The sequence below is a fragment of the Xiphophorus couchianus genome, chromosome 3 (assembly GCF_001444195.1).
Source record: "Xiphophorus couchianus chromosome 3, X_couchianus-1.0, whole genome shotgun sequence".
Taxonomy (NCBI): domain Eukaryota; kingdom Metazoa; phylum Chordata; class Actinopteri; order Cyprinodontiformes; family Poeciliidae; genus Xiphophorus; species Xiphophorus couchianus.
Window position 1 is genome coordinate 21,516,684 of NC_040230.1, and position 20,953 is coordinate 21,537,636.

The 20,953-nt window shown below is 37.5% G+C and overlaps 1 protein-coding gene across 1 annotated transcript; it reads right to left on the bottom strand.

Annotated features, from left to right (window-relative positions):
- Window positions 1–2,111: 2,111 nt before the first annotated feature.
- LOC114139008 (doublecortin domain-containing protein 2) lies at window positions 2,112–19,883 on the bottom strand. Its single transcript, XM_028008608.1, has 9 exons — window positions 18,671–19,883; window positions 17,173–17,227; window positions 14,205–14,281; window positions 13,968–14,102; window positions 13,631–13,780; window positions 12,740–12,794; window positions 12,371–12,554; window positions 3,589–3,659; window positions 2,112–3,370 (listed from the first exon to the last, which is right to left on the bottom strand). The coding sequence occupies exons 1-9, from the start codon at window positions 18,955–18,957 to the stop codon at window positions 2,675–2,677; spliced, it is 1,710 nt and encodes a 569-aa protein (XP_027864409.1). The 5' UTR covers window positions 18,958–19,883; the 3' UTR covers window positions 2,112–2,674.
- Between the last annotated feature and the right edge of the window lie 1,070 nt (window positions 19,884–20,953).

The following is a 20,953-nucleotide window of genomic DNA, read 5'->3' on the forward strand; positions in this document are numbered from 1 at the left end:
AAAGGCCATTCAAGAGTGCTGGACAGATTTTCAAGCCATGTCATAACAAACAGCCTCATCCAGCACATGGCCTACAGCTGTCATATTCTTGTAAGAAGAACTAAAAATAAAAGGGCTTCAAGTGAGAATGTGTTATGGCAAATGCTCATGCTTTATACTTTGGCTAATAAAGTGGCACCCATGTATGTCTAAGATGGGGTGTACAGTAAAAAATTATTTCCTTAAGGCATATTTAAGACCAAAATAGGGTGCCAATCAATAAGGAATAAGGAACATAAGAAATGTTTATAAATATTGTTTAATTTAATTTTCCTAATTGAGGTATATTTGTGTGTAAGTACACAGTTTATTTAATTTAAATATACTTCATTAAACAAACAAACAAAAAAATCTTTAAAGACATGTTACCTCTCAAAACAAACCTAAATTTCAAGGGTGTTTCTCATAGTTTTCATTATATCCTGCAGAATTATAATCAATCAGGCAGAGTGCTTTACAGCGCACTATTAACACGGCCACACACACGAGCGCGAACACACCCACATATACAATAACAGCAAGTGGCCAGGGGAGGTGATAATACGGAATTGATGGGGACTCCAGAAATAGCAACTTGTGCATCATCACCTTCCACCAGTCGGGTCTTATAACTCACACCCTCTCCCGCCTCCTCCTCCTTTGCTTTATGCTGTGTGTCTTTTCCCCTTTGCTGCCCATTTCTTTCTCACCCTCATTTTCACACACACGATCTCCTCTCGTCCCATGGGATGGTGACTCACAGACACAGCGACTGCATAAATCTCAATTTGAACAGCTGTAGGAACAAGAGTGTAGTGAGGCTATGAAAGAAATCCTATTAGATCATTCTTTACATTAGTGTATTTTTTCCCCAGTAGGAGAATTTTATTTGTGGCTTAATATAACTTCCCTTTGGGGTGAAACTGAAAAAAAAAAAAAGGTTAATGAAATATGCAGTGGAGTAGTTTTTACTCAAATGCCAAGTGCTCTGAATCACACCTAATTGGTGATATATTAACTGTCTGTGTGCGTCTGTTCAGGTCATGTTGAGGACATGTGGAGGCTTTTCTAAGATGTTGTATGGTCAGAATACAGTTGCCATTTGTTTCTGCTGCAATCTTTCTACACTCTTCATATTAGCTTAATTTTTTTAATGACATTAAATGGCTTGCTGACAATGGGGTATTAAAATGAAGATACTTTTGAGATTATTGTAAGCAATTATTAGAGGAAGGGTTAACACATCAGATACTTGATTGAATTCCAATTATAGATAACACACTACGGCACTACTAAGGAAACTTAGCTTGTTTTGAGTTCCTTTTCCTTTTTTAAATCTTTATGAAATACAAATTTGCACACCATACAAAAAGTTTATTTCTTTAATATTTCTTTTTTTCTATCATTATTATTTAGCTTGTGGTAACTGTGAGTAACTGAATCTTAGTTTAGAGACTCCAACTCAATGACTTGTTGAAAGATGCCCTATAGGAATTTTAAACCATTTGAATAATTTTTATTACTATTATTATTCATTGCAGGAACTGATATTGACCAAATTTTGCATTCTCTTGTCAGTCATTTTCATCTATTTACTTTTCAGGTGGTGGTACCACCCTCCATACCACTTTGGAAATAGCTTTGAAAAATAAATCAGAAAAAAATATATCATAATAATTCTGGACCCAATCTGTTCTCTATAATCTTCTTCACAAAAATATGTTTAAAACCCAGAGCCAACCTGAGAGTTTTCAAATTTAAAGACACGACAGTGCCAAAACGAAACTCCCAAGAAGGAATAAAAGGGCAGTACAAATGTTATGTGAGGAGGCAGCAACCGAAAGCATAGATCCCAAACACGCAAGAGAGCACCATCTGTCATGCATCTGTACATCTGTTTTTGTGGCATAGTGGTACTAGCATCATGCAGGGAGTCATATTTGCTAATGCTGGTACTTGGAAAAAAGCAGATGGTACAATAAAGAAATAAGACTCCTCCAAAAAAGTGTCAACATTAGTGAAAATCAGCAGTCACACACTGGCCCTGAAATATAAAAATGAATCATTAACATGACTCAATATATATATATATATATTCTTGATTTATGCAGTTTTATTCTTCAGATATCTGACAAATATAAATGAATAAGTAAATAAATAAATTTTACACTTTGACTATACAGTGAGGATGTAGCATTAATACAAGATTGTCAGACCATGTTGGCTGTTTAGATGCCTACAGGAATTCACAAGGTTTGTGTTCACTATAATGTTAACATGATCTTTCTCAAAACTAGAGAGCTCACAGATTGTTTCATTAAACAAAGCACCTTAAGAGTTAACCATATTCATTATATGCAAAATAAATATTTATCACAATACAGTAGCTTTCATTGGTTTAGCTGTGTCTGTAGAAGTTAGTCAAAGGCATTGAAAGACTATCTGCTTATAGATATGAACTCTTCTTTTTGGAAACTCAATGGAAACATCAAAGCACAGTTCCATTAATTGTGTTATTTTTGCTCTTTTTTATTATTCTTCTCTGCAAATGCTCATTTTAGTTTTAGGGTTTCTAATCTCTAATCTCACTCTTTGCTACTTTAGTTGTCTTGATTGTTTTGAGCAACATCGTCCTCATACTCTCTTGCTTCTGTGGCTAGTTTGTTTCTGGCTCTACTTCAGTTTCTACCTTTCCATTCCTCTCTCTGTTAATCTTCTCTTCTTTTCCTGACTCAATGGGAGAATCATCTTTTGATGTGATGACATCTTCCTCCTGGTTACTGGTCCTGCTGCTGATTCTAGTAGCTTCGCTTCCTTTTTCCTCATTATCCGACTGAGTCTCGCCAGGCATTTTGCCGTTTTCTGTCTCCTTTCGTTCCTCCCCCATGTCTGCATCATTACTGTGGCCATTGCTGCTTTCCTCCCCATTACCACCAGCTCTCTCTTGCTTATCTTCTTCTGTATCATCGTCTTGCTCTTTCTTAGCCTCAGAGGATGCTTCCTTTAGCTCTTTATTGTCCTGGGGCTTATCATCAACAGGACTGCTAGTGGACGCCTGATCCTCAATATCAACCTCATTCTTACTCTCTACTCTGACTTCTTCCTTCACTTCTTTAACTTCCTCCACCTTCTGCTCATTCATTTCAGTACCTCCCCCTTCTTTTTCATCATTTTGCTCATCAGCTTCCTTCTTCTCCTCTTCTTCTTTTGCAACATTTGTGTCTTGGATATGTTCCCTGTCATCTTTGCTTGTGGGTTCTTCTGTTTCTGTGGCGTTTTCAGAACAGGGTTCCTCTTCGGTATTTTCACTGTCCTCTTTTGAAGCCCTTTGGCCATCGGATGCATCAGATTTCTGTAACACAGAAAAATGTGAATTTTGTTAGAAAGACGTGTCTTAACAACATTTCTATTAAAAGACGGTGGGAGTACTAGGGTTGCAAATATATGTTTAAAATAATTTGAGAAAAACAATGTAAGATGACTCTAATTTCGCAAAACCAATGAACCAAATAAATGTACCAACACATCCATTTTCACTAGATCAATAAAATCGATTTTTTACGTTCATACCTCTTCAGCTCTCTGATCTTGGGAGGTTTCGCGCTCTGTGTTTTCACTGTCAGCCTGTGGTTCTCTGACATCTGGAAACAGAAAGAAAGACCAAAGGTGTGAGTCTAACTGTAAAAAAAAGCTTAATTAACTTACATGGACTTAAAAGCATATATTCCTGTGTCTTACATCTCACACACACACGCACACAAAAAATATATATGTCTTGTTTCATTAGGACTGACCATGAATCTCCGATAATGAGTCACTTTTCACATTGGTTGATATTATCTCTAGTGTAAAATTAGGTTACTGTGATAAACGATGGATTGATTTTTAAGGCTTTACAGACATTTTTACTAACAGTACCAGTTAAGTTGACTGACACTGAAAAAAATTAACTACGTAAAGCTTCTAAGAAATCAACAGCTTTTTAAAAGTAAAATGCAATGTCAATGATATTTTTTTATGTGGATAACTATAGCCATGTCAGTTGTCTAAACCCAAGCTTATTATTCTGTTCCAAGTTCAAGCTTGTTTTTATGCTCTCTGCTCAGAATTTTAAAACCAGCTAAATACATTTCCCAAGTTTCCCCAAATTAATTATTTTCATGCATCCATAAAATCCAAAAATAAGAAAGCTTTTGTTCACCCTCCAGCGAGATAATTGTTGTTACACTTGTTATCCTTTCATTTCACTGTTGTGCCGTTAGACTTGAGCAAACAGCACAACGCTGACACCTTGTGGACAATGGGAAAAAAAACATTAAAGATGATCTCACTACAAGAATCAAAACAGAGTGAGTGGATATTCATTCATATTCTCTCATTTAATTAAAGTGTTATCTCTTTGCATGTTGGCATATAGTACTTTGCATTAGATGTTATCCTAGCTGTTGCCATATAATGTGAAGAGGACACATTTACACAACTACAAAAAAACATTCAAAATCAACACTGCAGTGTAAGTCCTGTCAATTAAATGAAGATAGTATACAGCAGCTCAATAACTCCTCATTTCTATTAAGCCAGTCAGCCCAGCAAAGGTTTGCTGATGTGCAAAATTAATATATTGCTTTTCAGCTTGCATGTGAGCATGCTCATCAAAGGCTCTGGAATGGTTGCTGCTGAATATCATAGGACGAACTCAACTCTACGCGCTGATAAACAACATAATTACACACTTGTTCTCAAACACTGGATGAGACTAAACTTTCCAAACAGAAATAAGCTGAAAAAAAACCCCCAAAACAAAACAGAAGAGAGTAATTAATGTCTTTAATATTAGTTTTCCTTTCTACACAAAGCTGTTAAGGGAGAAAAATGACTTGGGTAGAGATTAGAAGGGTTTATGGAGACATTTAATGCATTTAAAATGCAAAACTGATTGAAGTTTAGCCATGGTGGAAGATGAAACGTTATGGTAATAATAGTGGACCCTTTTTAAGAATATTTTATGGAAATTACTTGCATTCATTAGGAGCGAGGGCCAGGCGGCTGAGAGAGGAGCTGTAAGCAGAGGATGAGCTGCCACGACTAAACAACTTAACGTAATTTGAGAAGCAAGAGGCTCAGGCTCATGAAAATGCTAAATCACATTGAAAACAACATTTAAAATATCAGCTTCCTGCTCTCGATTGAATGTAAGTACGTCTGAGATCTGGTGCTGCAAATACTCATACTGCTTCATGTTTAAGGTAACGTATGAGACTGTGAAACTTTTTTTGTCGTCGTTCCATCGTCATCCAAACGCATGCATACGTTTAATTTACACACAACTGGCTCGAAAACAGATCGCACCCACAATTCAGGTTTAAAGCCAAAGCTCATCCATCAGCAAGGATGGAGCTGTAAGTGGGTGTAATTGCGTGCACAAATGGCTCTTGCAGCCATTATCCTAGAAGGGAAAGTTGTAAATGTTTGTTGTTTAAAAGAATCACAGCAAAGCACAACTGGAGATGAAACGATAGAGTCGGAAGAGATTCTCTCATCGCTTAAAGAGGAGACTCCATCTTTTTTCTTAGAACTCTGCATCTGTTTTTGTTGTTGATGAAATTTGCATTTAGTTCAATGGGTCGTAATTATTGATATCATTATGATAAAATCTGAAAACCTTGCCAGGGGATGCAACGTTTATGAAAGAAGTGACACAAAGACAAATACAGCAAACCAAATAAGGCTTTGCTTAATTGTGAGATAAGGCTCCAGTGATCTGTTTGATTCAAAATATGAAGTGCAAGAGCCTGAGAAATTCCTTCAAAATCCAAGAAATACAAAAAACACAACAGTTTCAAACCAGCCCTGCTAATAAGTACAAACCGACACATAAAACTGTGGTTATTGCATGTCAGATTATTTATCTGGATAGTAAAGTTATTTAATTATGAAGATAAACAATAGCAGAGATTATACAATGAAAAATGTTTACTTTTTAAAGATTTTATATGTTATAGTCTCTCCCATTAATTGTGCTTTTGACTTTTATGAAATATGACAAATTATAAACCTGAGTAAACTAAGATAAGTGTGAGACAGGTAATAAAGTGTGGACATAAAAGTTGGTTTTCAAAACTATATTTTACATTATTTTTCTCTTTTCCAAACTTTAAAATAATGATAATAAGCCCTAATCAAACACACACACACACACACCCATCTCTCCTTGCAAAGTTCAGTTCCCTGGTCCCACAGCTCATTCACTTCAGAGAAAAGGTTGCAGAAAACCTCCTGGGGCTTTGGAGAAGCTCTTTTAAACATCCTGTTTGTTTTACTTTAAAACAGTCAATTTGACTCCAAGCAGCTGCTCTGGAGCTTGATGTACATATGTATGTACATCCATACATATATGTACCAATACAATACAATAAATAAACAAATGTTTCAACTGCATTTATGGGTTTTTTTTCCAGCATGAATCTGGATAGATACATAAATGTCTCTTTTGAAGGAGATATTTCTGTTATTTAGTGTCACATCGATAGTAATGTGCAGCCTTGTGTTGAGATAGCTCTGACATTAAATCAAAGCCTAACAATGTTGCAGGCAGACAGGCAGAGTCATATTTATAAAGGTCATGGCTTCAGCTTAAATAATTCATTCAAGATGTTCTCTCTCTTGCCGTTTTCTTATTATTTTTTTTTCCTCACAGTTCCCTGAACACTGGGTGTCTTTATTAGTCAAAGGTTTTCACCTGAATGACCTGCTTGCTTTCGGATACTCAAGTATGAAATACTTATGCATTGCCATGTGTTTAACTGCCTCAGAGAAAATAAGCAAGCATAACAGATGTTTAAAACATGGTTTGAAACAACACAACATTTTGATGCTGTTTTCCTCTGACTGTGAGAGATTTGATTGGGTAAAAAAAATTGTAAAATTGGATGCATATTTGAAAGGCCAAGAGTGAGTGCAACACAGTCGATTGCACATGCAAACTGTGCTAAAAAAAGTATACATTAATTCAAGTCAAAACTTCGACTAGGCCATTCTAACGCACAAATATGCAAAGGTCATTGTTCCTGAAGTTTCACTCAGTCTCAGGACTTTTGCAGCTCTAAGTTGTTTTTGTTCAACCTGATCACGGAAAGGATCCCCACAGGATGCTGCTGCCACCACTGTGTTTCAGAAGGGAATTGTGCGCTCAAGGTATCAAGTGTAGTAACTAATTGCTTTTATTCAGATACATTTACTTGAGAAACGTTTAAAAAAATAAATAAATAAACTTTTAGGAATCGTAAAAGGGGTTTAACACATATAAATGTCACACTTTTTACATTTTCATGTGAAAACCGTGAACCGTTTTCTTCATCTTTGGTTGTAAAATGATCATATCTGTAAATGCTGGAGAGGTATTGATATTCTTTGCATGTCACTTCAACTCACAACACTGAACACAAATCCCCAAACCAAAGCGTTCTTCTGAAGATTGGACACAACCAACAGATTCCCCCAAATGTCAGCTTTTTACTTATGCAACGCAGACTGTATGTCAAAGTGCTTTTGATGTCTTGTGCTGATTCAAACGTCACACAACCTAATGCTTCTATCACAGCCGCTCAGATGGGCCCCATCGAAAAAATGGGCCGCGCAAACTAGATTAGGGACAACAGATATAAGAAGAAATTTAGGTATATATAAGTATTATGTATGCCACAACCAGCAATGTTATGTCAGAGCTGAAAAATCTAACACATTTCAGAGATTAGTATAGCTACCCTGCTTTTTAATTTAGTAGTTCTGTATCCAAAGATTATGAAGAGCCTATTCTTTGGTTGTGTTAAAAACAAAAGAAAAAATAGAACAAAAGAACTGAAAAAAATCGACTGAAAAAAGTCGACTAAACACATACTGTATGCTGACAGGAACAATTCCCCAACAAGACAGGATCACGTTTTATAACATAAGAGAAAAATGTTTGATCTGCTAGTACCGGACTTCCTTTTTCTTATACAGATCCAACAAACCAACACAGACCTAAAAGCTGCAATCTTAATTTCTCTCTCCCATTCGACTTTGCGAACAATGCAAACAATGTTTTCATTTGGGGTGGGGGAGGTTGAAGATGACTTCAGAAGTGACAGGATTGGTTAGTGGAGGACAGGAGTAACGGGCATCCTTGGTGAAACTGAACCGCTGCACTCAAAAGATGGAGGAGGTCTGCCGCCTGAAAGGGAGGCAACAGGCTATTCACAGCGTGAGGTTTTGTGCAAACTCAAGAGACCTTGAGGGTTCCGCGGAAGCATTTACAGCAGATCACTCAGGTTATTTGGAGGCCACCGTCTTACATTTGTGAAATGAAAGACATAAAGAAGAATACCTACAAAGACTACTCAATAGGCATCAAAACTGTTCTGAGAGGCTTATATACAACACTTTCCTCAACACTGTGAGGAAATAATACCTTTACAGTTGTACAAAATACAATAAATTAGAATTTCTATGATGCCATGACGCTTTGTTTTACTTCAGGCTGTAGTGAATCTAAAAATCTAAAAGTGGTTACTGGTATCAAGGCACACCAAGTCTTAAATAAAGTTATGGGTCTCTTTCACAAAGCATTCCCAGTACCTAGCGAGACAGATTTGAGTTGGAATGGATATAATTGAATAATGTTTATGTGACTGATTTTTGTTGTAATGATCTGAGGGCATGTTTCTCAGTATGAATTGAATCTACTGTATGTGTCTTGTAAAGTCCCTTAGAGGTTTGATTTGGGGTAAATTCTATTAAAAACTAAACTGAATGTATGACATGTTTCAAGGAGCATGTCAGCAGCTAACTAACATCAATATGCAATCAGTATTTTACAGCAGAATGAATATTTGTTGCTTTATTTATTTTAATATATCCGAGCTAGATTTTCTAAAACATTTTTTTCATTAGTATAAACATTTTGTGTAACTACTTTGACACTGTGGTATTTTAGCCTTTCAAAGTATCTTGATTTTTGATTAATTTAAGGCAAAAAAAAAAGAAGTAATGTTTATACAAAATGCTACTTCTGTGCTTAATGAAACATAACAGACCGAGGATGTAACTTGCCATCATCCACCTTTGGTTTTAATTAGCTATTGCATGCATGAAGGCACAGGGGGAAAAAAACAACTATCAGCACAGTTCTTCATCTCTTTTTATTTTTTGCATTTTTTGCATTTTCCATCTCTCCACATGTGCAGACCTGTTTGTCAGTCCATCCTAACCAAAGCCCAACACTCTTTTGTTGATTCCCAGAGAAGCAATTTGGCCCCAGCAAGGGGTATAAGCAAGTAAAACTCTGCTTTGATGACTCTAAATGGAGAGATTATCCAAATGAAAGGCAATTACCCAAACCCCACCCATCACCTCAACCCTTCGATATCGCTTCGTGCCCTTTTTCCTCGGCACTCGCTCTCCATGAACCCAAGCTATTCATCATATTTGCTATTCGATTCCATCTATGTTCCGCTTTCTTCCTTTCTGCTTCTATAATCTTCTCCTATTAGTCCCTCTACTTCAACCCTCTCTTTTATCTTCCCCTCTTCACCTTTTTCAGATACATCCTTTTCTCTTTTTAGGCTCCTCTCTTCATGCTCACTCCTCATCCTTGTACTTCTTCCCTCTTCTCAAGGGAGCCATTAACTGAATTGGTCACAGGGGCCCTTAAGTAAGGGAACACTGATAAACATCCTATTTCTATTCCGGGGTCAGAAACAACTGCTAATTGCCTCTGTCCAAATTGAGCATGAATGTGTTTTTTTGAAAACAAAACGGCAAACACGGGCCAAGTTGGATCAATAATTTGCCTCATTTGGATGAGGCTTTTAAACCTGTGTTGACACACACCCACACACGCAGTGTGTTGGTAGAGCCTCTTGTTTGTTACAGTCAGTTCACATTCAGTCTATGACCTTTACTGATTGAGTTCTCGCACCGCCGCTACACCCTTTGTCCTCGCTGTCACTCTCCAGCGCCATCACTCCAATGAAGCAGAAAAAGTTAAAGCCTTTACGGCGCAGCGTACCGAGACTGCTGGAGTCATACTCACCAGCAGGTGACAGACAGTGACTAATTGGAAACAGTGCGCACACACACACACACGCACACACAGAGATCACACGGTCACGTAAGAACGGAAGATTTATATCTCTTACTCGATCTATGCCCACTCAGAAGCAAATTTACAATGATCTGTGATGATCTCATGTGACCGTTTCATGTTTCAGATCTGAAGTGTGCTTTTTCATGACGTGTTCTTTCCAAACAATGTGCCAACTTTATAATCCTGTTATTTGTGACGTCCTTTGGTGAAATATGTTCGTCTCGCATCCTGTCAGGGCATGATTACGTAAAGGGAAATCATCACTAAAGATGATCTGTTCTGAATAACTAAAATAAAGTTAGTACTGAAAAAATGAATATAAATTAACCATTTCCTTGCCTGTCCTGGGAAAGAATGAATTTGGGTTTGGAAAGAAGTAAAGAGCAACAAAAGAGATTAAACTGATTCCTTAATTCTTGGTTTGGTGTCACTTTACTTGTGCTCTCTGCAACAAACAAATAACAACCACTATGCTTTTTATTACCAGGATCTTTATTAGACAGATATCATCTGTTTAATTTCATAGTTTAGACTCTGTCTTGTCTCATTGTAAGCAAGTTTTCAAAATTCCATCTAATGAAACATTAGCAATGATAACAATCTCTAAGGGGAAACCTCATACATTTTACATTTATTGCACATGAAGTGTCATATTTCAGACATTCATGTCCGCTACTAAACTAAAAGTGGAAAATAAAATAGTCTGATTGGACGTCAGGTAGGGAGAAAAAAGGTTGTGTGTCTAGTGTTAGCTGTATACCACTCAAAGAAATGACCTTATTTATGATTTGAGGTGCAGCCCTATATCGCGACAAAAATAGACTGTAGTAATTTATAAGACTGCATAAACATCACTGTAAAATTGCTTTACTGCGACAGTAATTTAAAAAGAAAATCTTAACCTACAGTTCTAATAAAAAGTCAATCAGAACCACGGACAGAGACAGAAAATAATTCCTCAAAGACACCGCGATCTTGCTACAAAACTAAACAAATAAAAGCAAACCATTGTATCTTGTTAACATGACAGCCATTGTAAGAGATTTAAAAGGTTAAACGACAGAGTGCGTGTGTGTGTGTCCATGTATGTGTGTCTGAGGAAGCAAAATGCTTCCAAATGAGTCAAGCCATCCTGTCACATGCCTGATCTTGTTTTCATGCTCTGTTTTCTAAATACGATTTTGCTCAATGTCATCCAATGTGACCAATAATGTAACATGATTGTCTGTTGCTCTAGTTCGATGTCCCGAAAGATGGATTTTCAGGGTGACATTATTGTGGGGCAGTAGGAAAAAATTATGTGTGTGCGGACCGAAGTGAGCAAACGGCCGGCAGATGTTTCTGAGCCCTCTCTTTCGATTCAAAATGCCAGCTCCCCAGACACAAATTCTCCACCCTTCTCTGTACTTTTGGTGACAGCCGACAAGAGAGAAAGAAAAAAAAATGACACCATCAGGTAATAGATGATGTAATGCTTCAAGCAGCAGGAGATTAATTGTTGGTTCCTGCATTGTGCAAAAAACATCCTTGTGATCTGCCACATTTCATTAACCAAAAACATCTGTTCAAGAAGAACAAATGCTTTTAATTGTTATAAGTCACTCCTAAGTACAAAATAAAAAACAAAAATGCAATCTTCTTTTCTTTCTTTCTTTCCTTCTTTGTCCAGGACTTTACACCATGTTGCTCACAAGCCTGAAGAATGATGTAATGTGTTTCTTGGTCAAAGTCACCATGCAAGCCAGATCAATTTTAAAGTCCGTGTTTTGCAGAGCAACAGTGCCACTTAGTGGCCATGCAGGCATGCAGCAAGTTGCATAAGCTCTAAAAGAAAGACAAATTACATCATACTGTCTGCAATATATCTCACTTCAGCAGCCTTCATTGCATTAATTTATTACTATTATATACATTTGGTGTTAATCAAAAATGATTAATGTCTCCAAAAAATGCTAAATATGGTCAGTAACATATTTTAAAGTGATTTTATTTAACAATGTGAGCACCTACAGAAGGTATTTCTGTAGACACAAACAATCATGATTCTTTTCTATAGTTGCAGATTTGCTGATGCAACACAGCTGCTGTCAGATTGACTTGATTCACCTGCTGCTGCTTCAAAACCATAATAACCACAAGACCACCTTTAGGCTAGTGAGTATTAATACATTTAATCCTTACTTAGACTAATGTATCCTTTTTTTCTGTAGTCAACATGTGCGTTACCGTTATCAGGTGAGTCGGCTGTGATGCTTTGCCCACTTTTCTTCTTCCTGAGGGTGAGCAGCCTAGCCTGAGAGATCTCTCTTACAGTAGAGGTCAGGTCTTCCTTGCTGCTGCCGCAGTGGTTTGGAGGAGAGGCTTTGGAATCCCCATCCCCACTGTCGCTGGAACGACCTGGGGATTTACTCTGAGGCACAGGACAATCAAACTGATTAATAACTAGGGAAAACTCAGGACTAGATTTAAAGTCCTACATAGTTTTCCACAATACATGTAAAGACTTTAGGATTTTGAACTGCTTTTGTAAAATGAAGATGTTTCCACCGAACATGGCATCATAAAACATAAAACCTGATAGTTGTCAGCTCTTACATTTCCGCTCTGTTTTGAGAATCGATAGATGGGTGGTAAAGAATGAGCCTTCATTCTGAAAAATAAAAAAATGACATGAATAATCCATTTTATTCTTCTACAGCCACATTTAGTTGAATTTGTTTTTCGTACAAAAAAGATCTAAATCAAATGGGAGCCTAATACAATTGCATTAGTATAATAAACACTCTAATGTTTGGAGATGACTTAGTCTGTTCTGCTGCCATACATGCACTTTGGAAAAAAAGTGCATGTATGTAAAACTCTTTTTATCCACAAAATAAAGTTTGATGACATGTAAAACAGAAAAAAAAACATTTACATTTTGTTTATTGTTTGTACATATGAAATAAATAACAATACATTTCTGCTACAATAACTTATTTTTATGATCATAAGCATAAAACATAAGCATTGACATAAAATATCAATTCAATTGCAGCAAAAGAAATGTCTGGAATATCTAATCATTTTCCAGTTGTTTAAAGATTTTAATGTATACCAAGAATATAAGGTGCATGTATGGAGAGAATATTGTTTTATCTAGAATTCAGGCACATTTTATAAACTGCTCTGAATTTCTCAAACTCCCATGCAAAATATATCTTTTGATTTTTGTGTCTCAACATTTTTAGAGCTGCATGATTATAACCTAACAAAGAAAGGAAAAAATCCATTAAGGCAGTCCTAACTTAGATTGCATATTGCATAATTTTATGAAGAAGAAGGCGATCTCTAATAAGGAATTATTCAAATGTGTTCAGAATAGTGGTTTAAACTAACGCTAAGTGGAGAAAAATGTCAAACTTAATTCAAATGTAATTGTGAAACTGCTCAGATTGAACATTTGATCAAATAATTTCCATGGATTTTCTGCAGCGCACAGCTTACCCTCTGATCCTTCTTGTTCCTTTGGGCCTAGTGAAGAGAAGGTCACTGTATGGAAGCTTCTTAAATCTCTCTCTGCCCACAGCCACGTAAAGCTGCCCGCACTCCAGCTTACTCCCATCAGTCACCTGATGGCCTTCATAGGTGTAGAGACTATGGAGCAAAAATGGAGGACAATCCCTTTTTGTTTCAACAAATCGTAAAAGCTACTCAATAATTTTTAAAGTTTTCATATTCCCACGAAATGTTGTTTGCATATACTGAAACAGCGATGATAGACATGCATGCACACACGACAATATAGAGAGACAGAAAATCCATTTATGCAATCTTTGTTTACCTTCGTACACCTCCCAGGATTCGCAAGCCCATCTTTTCTGTAATCATTTCTAGTATTCGTTCAAACTGGTCCATCATCCTCTGGTGGATCAGCAGTCTCATTGCAGGGTTCAACACATCACGGTTTGCTACGACACTATCCAAAACGACACAGACAATGCAACAGAGACATTCTATGCTTCCATGTCAAGGGCAAAAAAATCCAAAAAGATTCAGTGAGTGGTAGTGCTCTACTTACAATATTGTGCATGGTTCTTTGATGGGTTTTAGAAATCGTGCGGACACAATGATTCGATTTTGTGGGAGTGGCCTGGCCTGAGAAGAGAGAGAGAAAAATATTCCCTTTAAAGGTTTAAGTATGAATACTAAAACATTTTATGCTGTGTATTACAGCATAACCCCATCTGAGCTAGTATAAAAATAGCCAGGGGTTTAGAATAATATCCCTATAAAGACTCTAAAAACTAATGAATACAATGAGGATAGTATTGTCCAGTGACCTTACTGCAGTGTACAAACTTGTTTGTTTAAAACTACAGGGAGATGAAGCCACTACTGGGAAAGGTTTGCAATTAAAGGTGGAACTGTACTCTGTACTTAAGACAAATAGTCATATAAACAAAAACAGTAAATTAACTCCAAATGGCAGGACTAAAGAAGACAAACTGCTAAAGGAAAAAAACAGACTAATAATTATCTGTCTTGGATTTATTTGGCACCAAATAAATAAGTCCTTTGAGATCCTATGAGATTGCATAGCAAAAAATAAAAATAAAAAAATATACTGCCAAGCTGACAAATTGTTTCAGACAAAACATTTTGGAGAAAAATGCAAATAAACCTTCACACAAACCACTTTTAGTCTATTCTGTAAAAAAAAAAAGAAAGATAAAAAAACTTGAGAAACAGACAGCACCCACTTAATTCTAGCCAGCAACAAACAAAGCAAGGTTCTGTAAGATGATCCTGTTTGTCGTAATGTACCTGCCATCTTAGAAGTTCATATTCAGAGATAAAATCCATGCAGAGGCCAGATTATGTTGCTATCTGAGAACAGCTTCAACAAAATGCCACACTTGTATTTTTTACCAGAAGGTTTTGTTTTTCACATACCAAAAAATCTCAGCTTTTACAGTATCTAGATAGAATTATTAAGTTTTTATCTTTATGTACACAACTTTGGTTCATAAAAAGTACTTTTTACAGAATGCTAATAAAATCTTAAAGCCTCACCATTTTCTGCAGTAAGCAAATTACAATTTTGCACCTCATTATTTACAGTCCCCCTATAGTAATGGCAGTGTGGTTACAAAAAATTAATGTGGTCTTTTGGAAACACCTATTTCAAGGGCATAGCACAGGAGAGCAGTACCAAACAATACTAAATTGGCCTGACACAATGAGAAACATCCTTAAGGCATTGTGCCTGAGCCACAATGTTTTGCAGTGTACTGTAGTTTCACATTAGTGTTTTCAGTGTATATGACAAACTCCCTGGGGCTTCTCAACCCAAACAGAACAAGCTTGCCTTCATTAGTCCATAAAAAGTTTTACCATGTCTCTGTGGGTCAGTCAATGGCCCCTTTCAGATAATGTTTTCGTTCTGTGATCTCTACTACTCCCAATCAATTGTAAGGTCCCAACATGAAATGGGGGTGGAACTCACTCCACAGACTTTACACCTCTGATCCACCTTTGTGGTGTAGCCACCAGCCTTTAACCACTACGAAGTGTGAGGAGTCACAGCGGATTGCGGAGTGAGTGTGAGGTGATGATAGCTACGATAGCAAGCGAAGACAGAAGCCGCTGGGGTCTGCGGTGTGCGGGGATAATGGATGAGTCGCATGATTTTCGAGAGTCCGTTTGATCTGAGCAATATGTCGCTCCCCACAATCTGCTACTGATAGAAAAATGTGGATGATGGTTCACAACATGCGCACGTGTTTCAAGCACTGAATGGATTTAAGAAGTCGGCAGGAGGATTGTGACATAAACTCTTACAAATGATCTGAGGTGTAAACAATGTCTCTTAAGTTTTTTCAATCGCAGCACATGCTGTGTGAGCATTCAGGGCCTGTGATATCAGCAGGCTGACCTGTGTGACATGAAGTGACAAAGTGATTTGCGATGGTAAATTCAGGGTTGCGTGTTTAGAACTATTATCCGAAAGGGGCTAATTTGCTTTTTCACCTCTCCAGCATCATTTTCATTTAAAAGTGGAAGGTTTGCTGGGACTCTTTGGCATAGGCTCAGCTTCATATTGTCATCTATTAAAGCTTTTGGTTTCTCTGTCTGTTTGACTTTGGTTTTATTTATTTATTTTTTTATTGTGTCCTAGCACCGTATTATTTTCTGCACACCTTATATGCTTCCACCTTTCCAATAAAGTTTGGTATGACATATACTGCATGTTCTTTCCTGAATAAAAATCATTTTACAAACATTTTCAAGGTGTCTGCTATGTGGATAGAGGGACATCAGGTGAACAATTAAAATACACAAACCTGAGAGCAGCGTGACTTTTAGCTGCTCCAGTTTAGGCTGTGACTTTATAGCAGGTGATTAAAGATGCATTAAAAGAGGGATGATTATGATACATAAATCAATAATGCATGGCTACTGAGACAACGGCAAAGCGTTTCTTCATGAATAACAACAGAGGAATGCTTTACATCACACGTTGACTAAAATATCTTCATCAAATGCTTAGAAACTCTCTTTTTGTATCTCACATTTAATCATAGGATTTAAATGCTTCAAACACAAGTTACAGAAATTGTTTCTTTAGAAGCACAGAACATTTTTTTTACCCTTGAACGGTCTAGATATGCAGCTCTACCATTGCAGAAGCTGAACAGTGTCTTATGACCAGATCTGTTTACTTACTGCTAGAAACATGAGGAGATGATTGGTGCCTCACACCTATACTAAAGTAAACAATAACATTGAGATGCACATGCTGTAAAACTAGGTTTCCGTATCACGGGAACCCCCAGAGAGGTTTTGATCACTCAATCGGCAAACAGCCTTTTAAAGTAATTGTTCTTGCAGCGTGTTCCAATACAAAAAGGTCAAATGAAAACATAATTCATTGATGGATGAGGAGGTTCTAATCCTGCAGTGGAGGTACACTGTTTTAATTCAGCTGGCAGGAGTTTCCCCTTCTCTCTTAAATGAAGACAGAACATTAGAAAGTGCTGCCTTACCTGAGCTGGCAGTGTCTGCATCATCCTCTTCTTTCGGGTCCCAATATCTAGATAACTTGGAAGGCAGCATGTAGACAAGTGAAGATAGGTTAATCGTACACCCCATTGTGATGAAATAGTGAATGTATGTCACAAATACTCAGTGGGTCGTCAGACATTACTGAAAACTGCAACATGGAGTGGGAGATGCCAATATCTATCATATCTGTCCAGGTCTTGCAACTATAACTTGTATCTATGGTATAAGAACAGATATTTGTGGTAAGAATATTTACAGTTGCAGCTTAACAGCAGCAGATCTAGAGATTGTTTCTATCCATGTAGAGATGGCCTTTATGAGTAAAAGAACATTATACAGCTTATAGTTTGACATTAAGTATACTTTAAAGTAGAAAATGTCAACGAAATTAAATTCAGATTATGAAAAAGGAAGAATTGCAAAGCAGCATTTTTGTATTTTATCTGTTCTGTATTGTTTTGAAAGTGTTCAATCTGGTTAAATATCTTGGACATTGTTTGTCTATTGACCTACGGGACAATGTGGACATTTAAAGGCAGCAGCTTACAAGCTAATACGTTGATATGCAAATTGAGAGATAAAAAGCCAATAGAATAAAATAAAATATATATCCATGCATGAGTGCATTAAAAACTCCACACATTAAGGCCCGTGTGACAGGGTGTGTCAGGAATCACACCCAAGACCTTTTTAGTGTAAGGCAACAGTGCTAACAACTTTGTCACCAGTTAAAGTTATATTTACAAATCACAATATATCTCTGAGCATTAAAGGAGTAAATCTTTTCACAATTTAGCCAACATTTAACTTAGAACTATAAAACGACAATATAATTTCATATTATGTAGTGCTCATGATGATTTAAAACCTGTGATTTAGACCATGAATTCAGAGAGCAGGTAAAACATGCTCTTGTTTTTATAGAGTTGTTCTCTTCTGTTAACTTCATCCTGTGCTCTAGGTTTTTATGTGTTTGGAGTACAACATCAACAAACTTGAGCAAATGTTTGCAAGAAACAGATTGCAATAATACAAAAAGAAAAATATGCATTAAGATCCTGTAGACCTTACGTGTAGAATGCCCTGCATATAATCAGTGAAGGTGTCTATTCGCATAATTAAATTCTACAGGCTGCTTGAATGTGCGGATCTAATTATCTTATCCATAAGTCCACTTATTTTTAGGCCAATGCCTCTGTTCAGGCCTGATCTCATCAAGCTGTGACTCAGCAGCACAACTGTTGAGTCACAGTAGATTTTAATACCCGGATTCAGTCAGCAGGTCTGAATGTTGAGCGTCTGTCATGGATGCATTGTTGCTCATCCCTAAAATGACTGTGAAACTCAGTTATTATAATCAAGGATCTCAAGTGCTGATATTTAGCTGTAATTTAAAGGGCGCGCAGCATAGCGGATACGTCACACAAGGTTATCCACCACAACATGCACGAGACATTTGATTCTTTGCATCTTTCTTACTCGAGCTTTTTGAATTTCTCTTGTCCCGCAGCGACGTACTGCTCCCCGCTCTGCAGGCTCTCCATGCAGTCCACCTTGTGCCCCCTTCTTGGCGTGTAGATGTTCCTCACCGCCCCGAACGGAGCCTGTACCCCGCCGGTCACTTCTCGCAGCAGCGTCTCGAAGTTACACACTCTCTTCTCGTTGATGACTATCCGTCTTGCCTCGTAGTAAGGGTCTCCGTTCCTGAACATGAAGACGTTTTTCACCACGGGCTGCGAGAGAAAGTTTGGCTTCTCCGAACCCATATCTGCGCCGGGGAAACAAAACAACAAAAACAAAAGCGCGACTGAGAAAGAAACCCGTTAAGATAGAGTCATAACCCTCTGCTCCCCGCTGTGAACCGCATGTCTGTGTGCCATGACAATGTAATCAGAGCTGATCCATCCTTGCCAAATCTTTACGGCTTGGTGGAGGTGAGCGGTCGAGCAGGAAAACGCAGCGCGCAGGTATCCAAACAGCGCTTTGAACGGTCAGTCAAGGAGAGTTTACTTCTTTAAAAGTAACGTCAAGCGTTCGAAATATTGCCTCAAAGTTGAAAATATCAAAAATCCACAGATTTCACGGCTTCTTGTTCACTGCAGAGGACTGATTCTCCGTGCTGCGCTACAGGTGGTTGTACAGCCGGTGTCCTGCTGCAGCTTCCTCTGCTCTGTGACCCAGGTGTCTTGGGAGCTCATCTGTTGGGACATGTCTTCGGGAACACGTTGTTCTGTCACAGATTGGATGGGACTTTCTTATCATCAAGTGGCCAGTTATGAACCAATGGGCAAAAGACTCATCTATTCAACATTGGTGACGGTGTGTGCTCCTGTAAATAAGGAAAGGTGCAGTTGGTGGGGTAAGAAAGATGATCTGGGATCCAAGCGGATGTGCAAGACCTGAGTATGTCCCTTGCAGCCATGCGAGAAGATAATTGGACACCAAGGGACCTGAAGTCACAGGGTTCCCAGTGACATCCTGAAAGTGGGACTAAAAACATGTTTGTTTTGTGAACTTTAATTGTGTTGCGCAACAACAGGAAGAACACCTTGTCCTTTGGCTTCTCCTTTTTGTCAAAAGGAATATGAGACCTTCAAAAGTCAGCGAAATGTATAAGGAACATTAAATGCCTTGGTTGTTGGTTTTATCCAAAGGTCTCACATTGATATTTTTGCATGGATAGTAGCTTCCAACTATGTGACCTAAAAATTGCTGTATTGAGAAAAAAAAAGAAGAAAATAACAGTTTGAAAGTGACATATCAATCTATCTCCAGGTTCACTTTGACACAACAGAGTGAGTTATGAGGATTAGTTTTTCAGCCTCCAAAAATTGTTTAAAATGACCAGATGAAATGCAGATAATGAGATAATATGAAGAATTGTTATGGTGCGCAGAATTTGCACTCTGAAGTCAGATCTTCTGTGACCCTGAGCCAGAAAAGCAACAAAACGACCTCTGCAGTCAGAAATCGGGCTGCGAAAGTCAGAGGTCACCAAGTGCAATATGACTGCCATGCATGCTAAATCTAGTGAAAGTCGCAGGTATGCTGTGTGCATAATTATTAGAGAAGTGGGTATTTTAACCACATCCTTATTCTTGGGCACGTTATTTTCTAACTGGAAGCTGGATAAACTTGAATGCTTAATGGATTTAAGCAAATATTGTGTATCTGTGTAATGAGGGAAGGTGAGGCCTAAGGAGGTCAACACACTACATCGAGGTTTGCATAATTATTAGGCAGCTTCTTTTCTTTTCTTCAAATAAATAAAAAAAGAGATTTACCTGACTGAAAGATGAAAGAAAGTACCAAATATCTCTCAAAGGGATGAAGCACTCACAAAAATAAAAATATTAGGCCATGATCACAGAACTTGTTTAATGCAAATATTCAAAAATCTGCATACCTTTCCTTAGTATTTGGGACAATGGCCTATTGAGCAACATGCCTTTTATCAGATTTTATGAGTATGTTTTCCTCCTCTTGGTAGCTCCCTGAAATTGTGTCCCACTCGTCCTTAGAGAAATGATGTAGTTGAATTAGGTTTGTATGCATCTTTGTTCACAAGCATCTTTTCAGCTCTACTCAGACATTTTTTTGTGGAATTGAGAAATTGGACCAAAGAAAGTCTTCATTCCTCTTGTGGATTTCTTTTAATTGATGCCACTCAAGCACACACATTGTTTGCAATCTGCCTTATAATAGATCCACACATTTGTCTCAGACTAACTCAGATGAGGTAAATTAATGAATCAATCATAT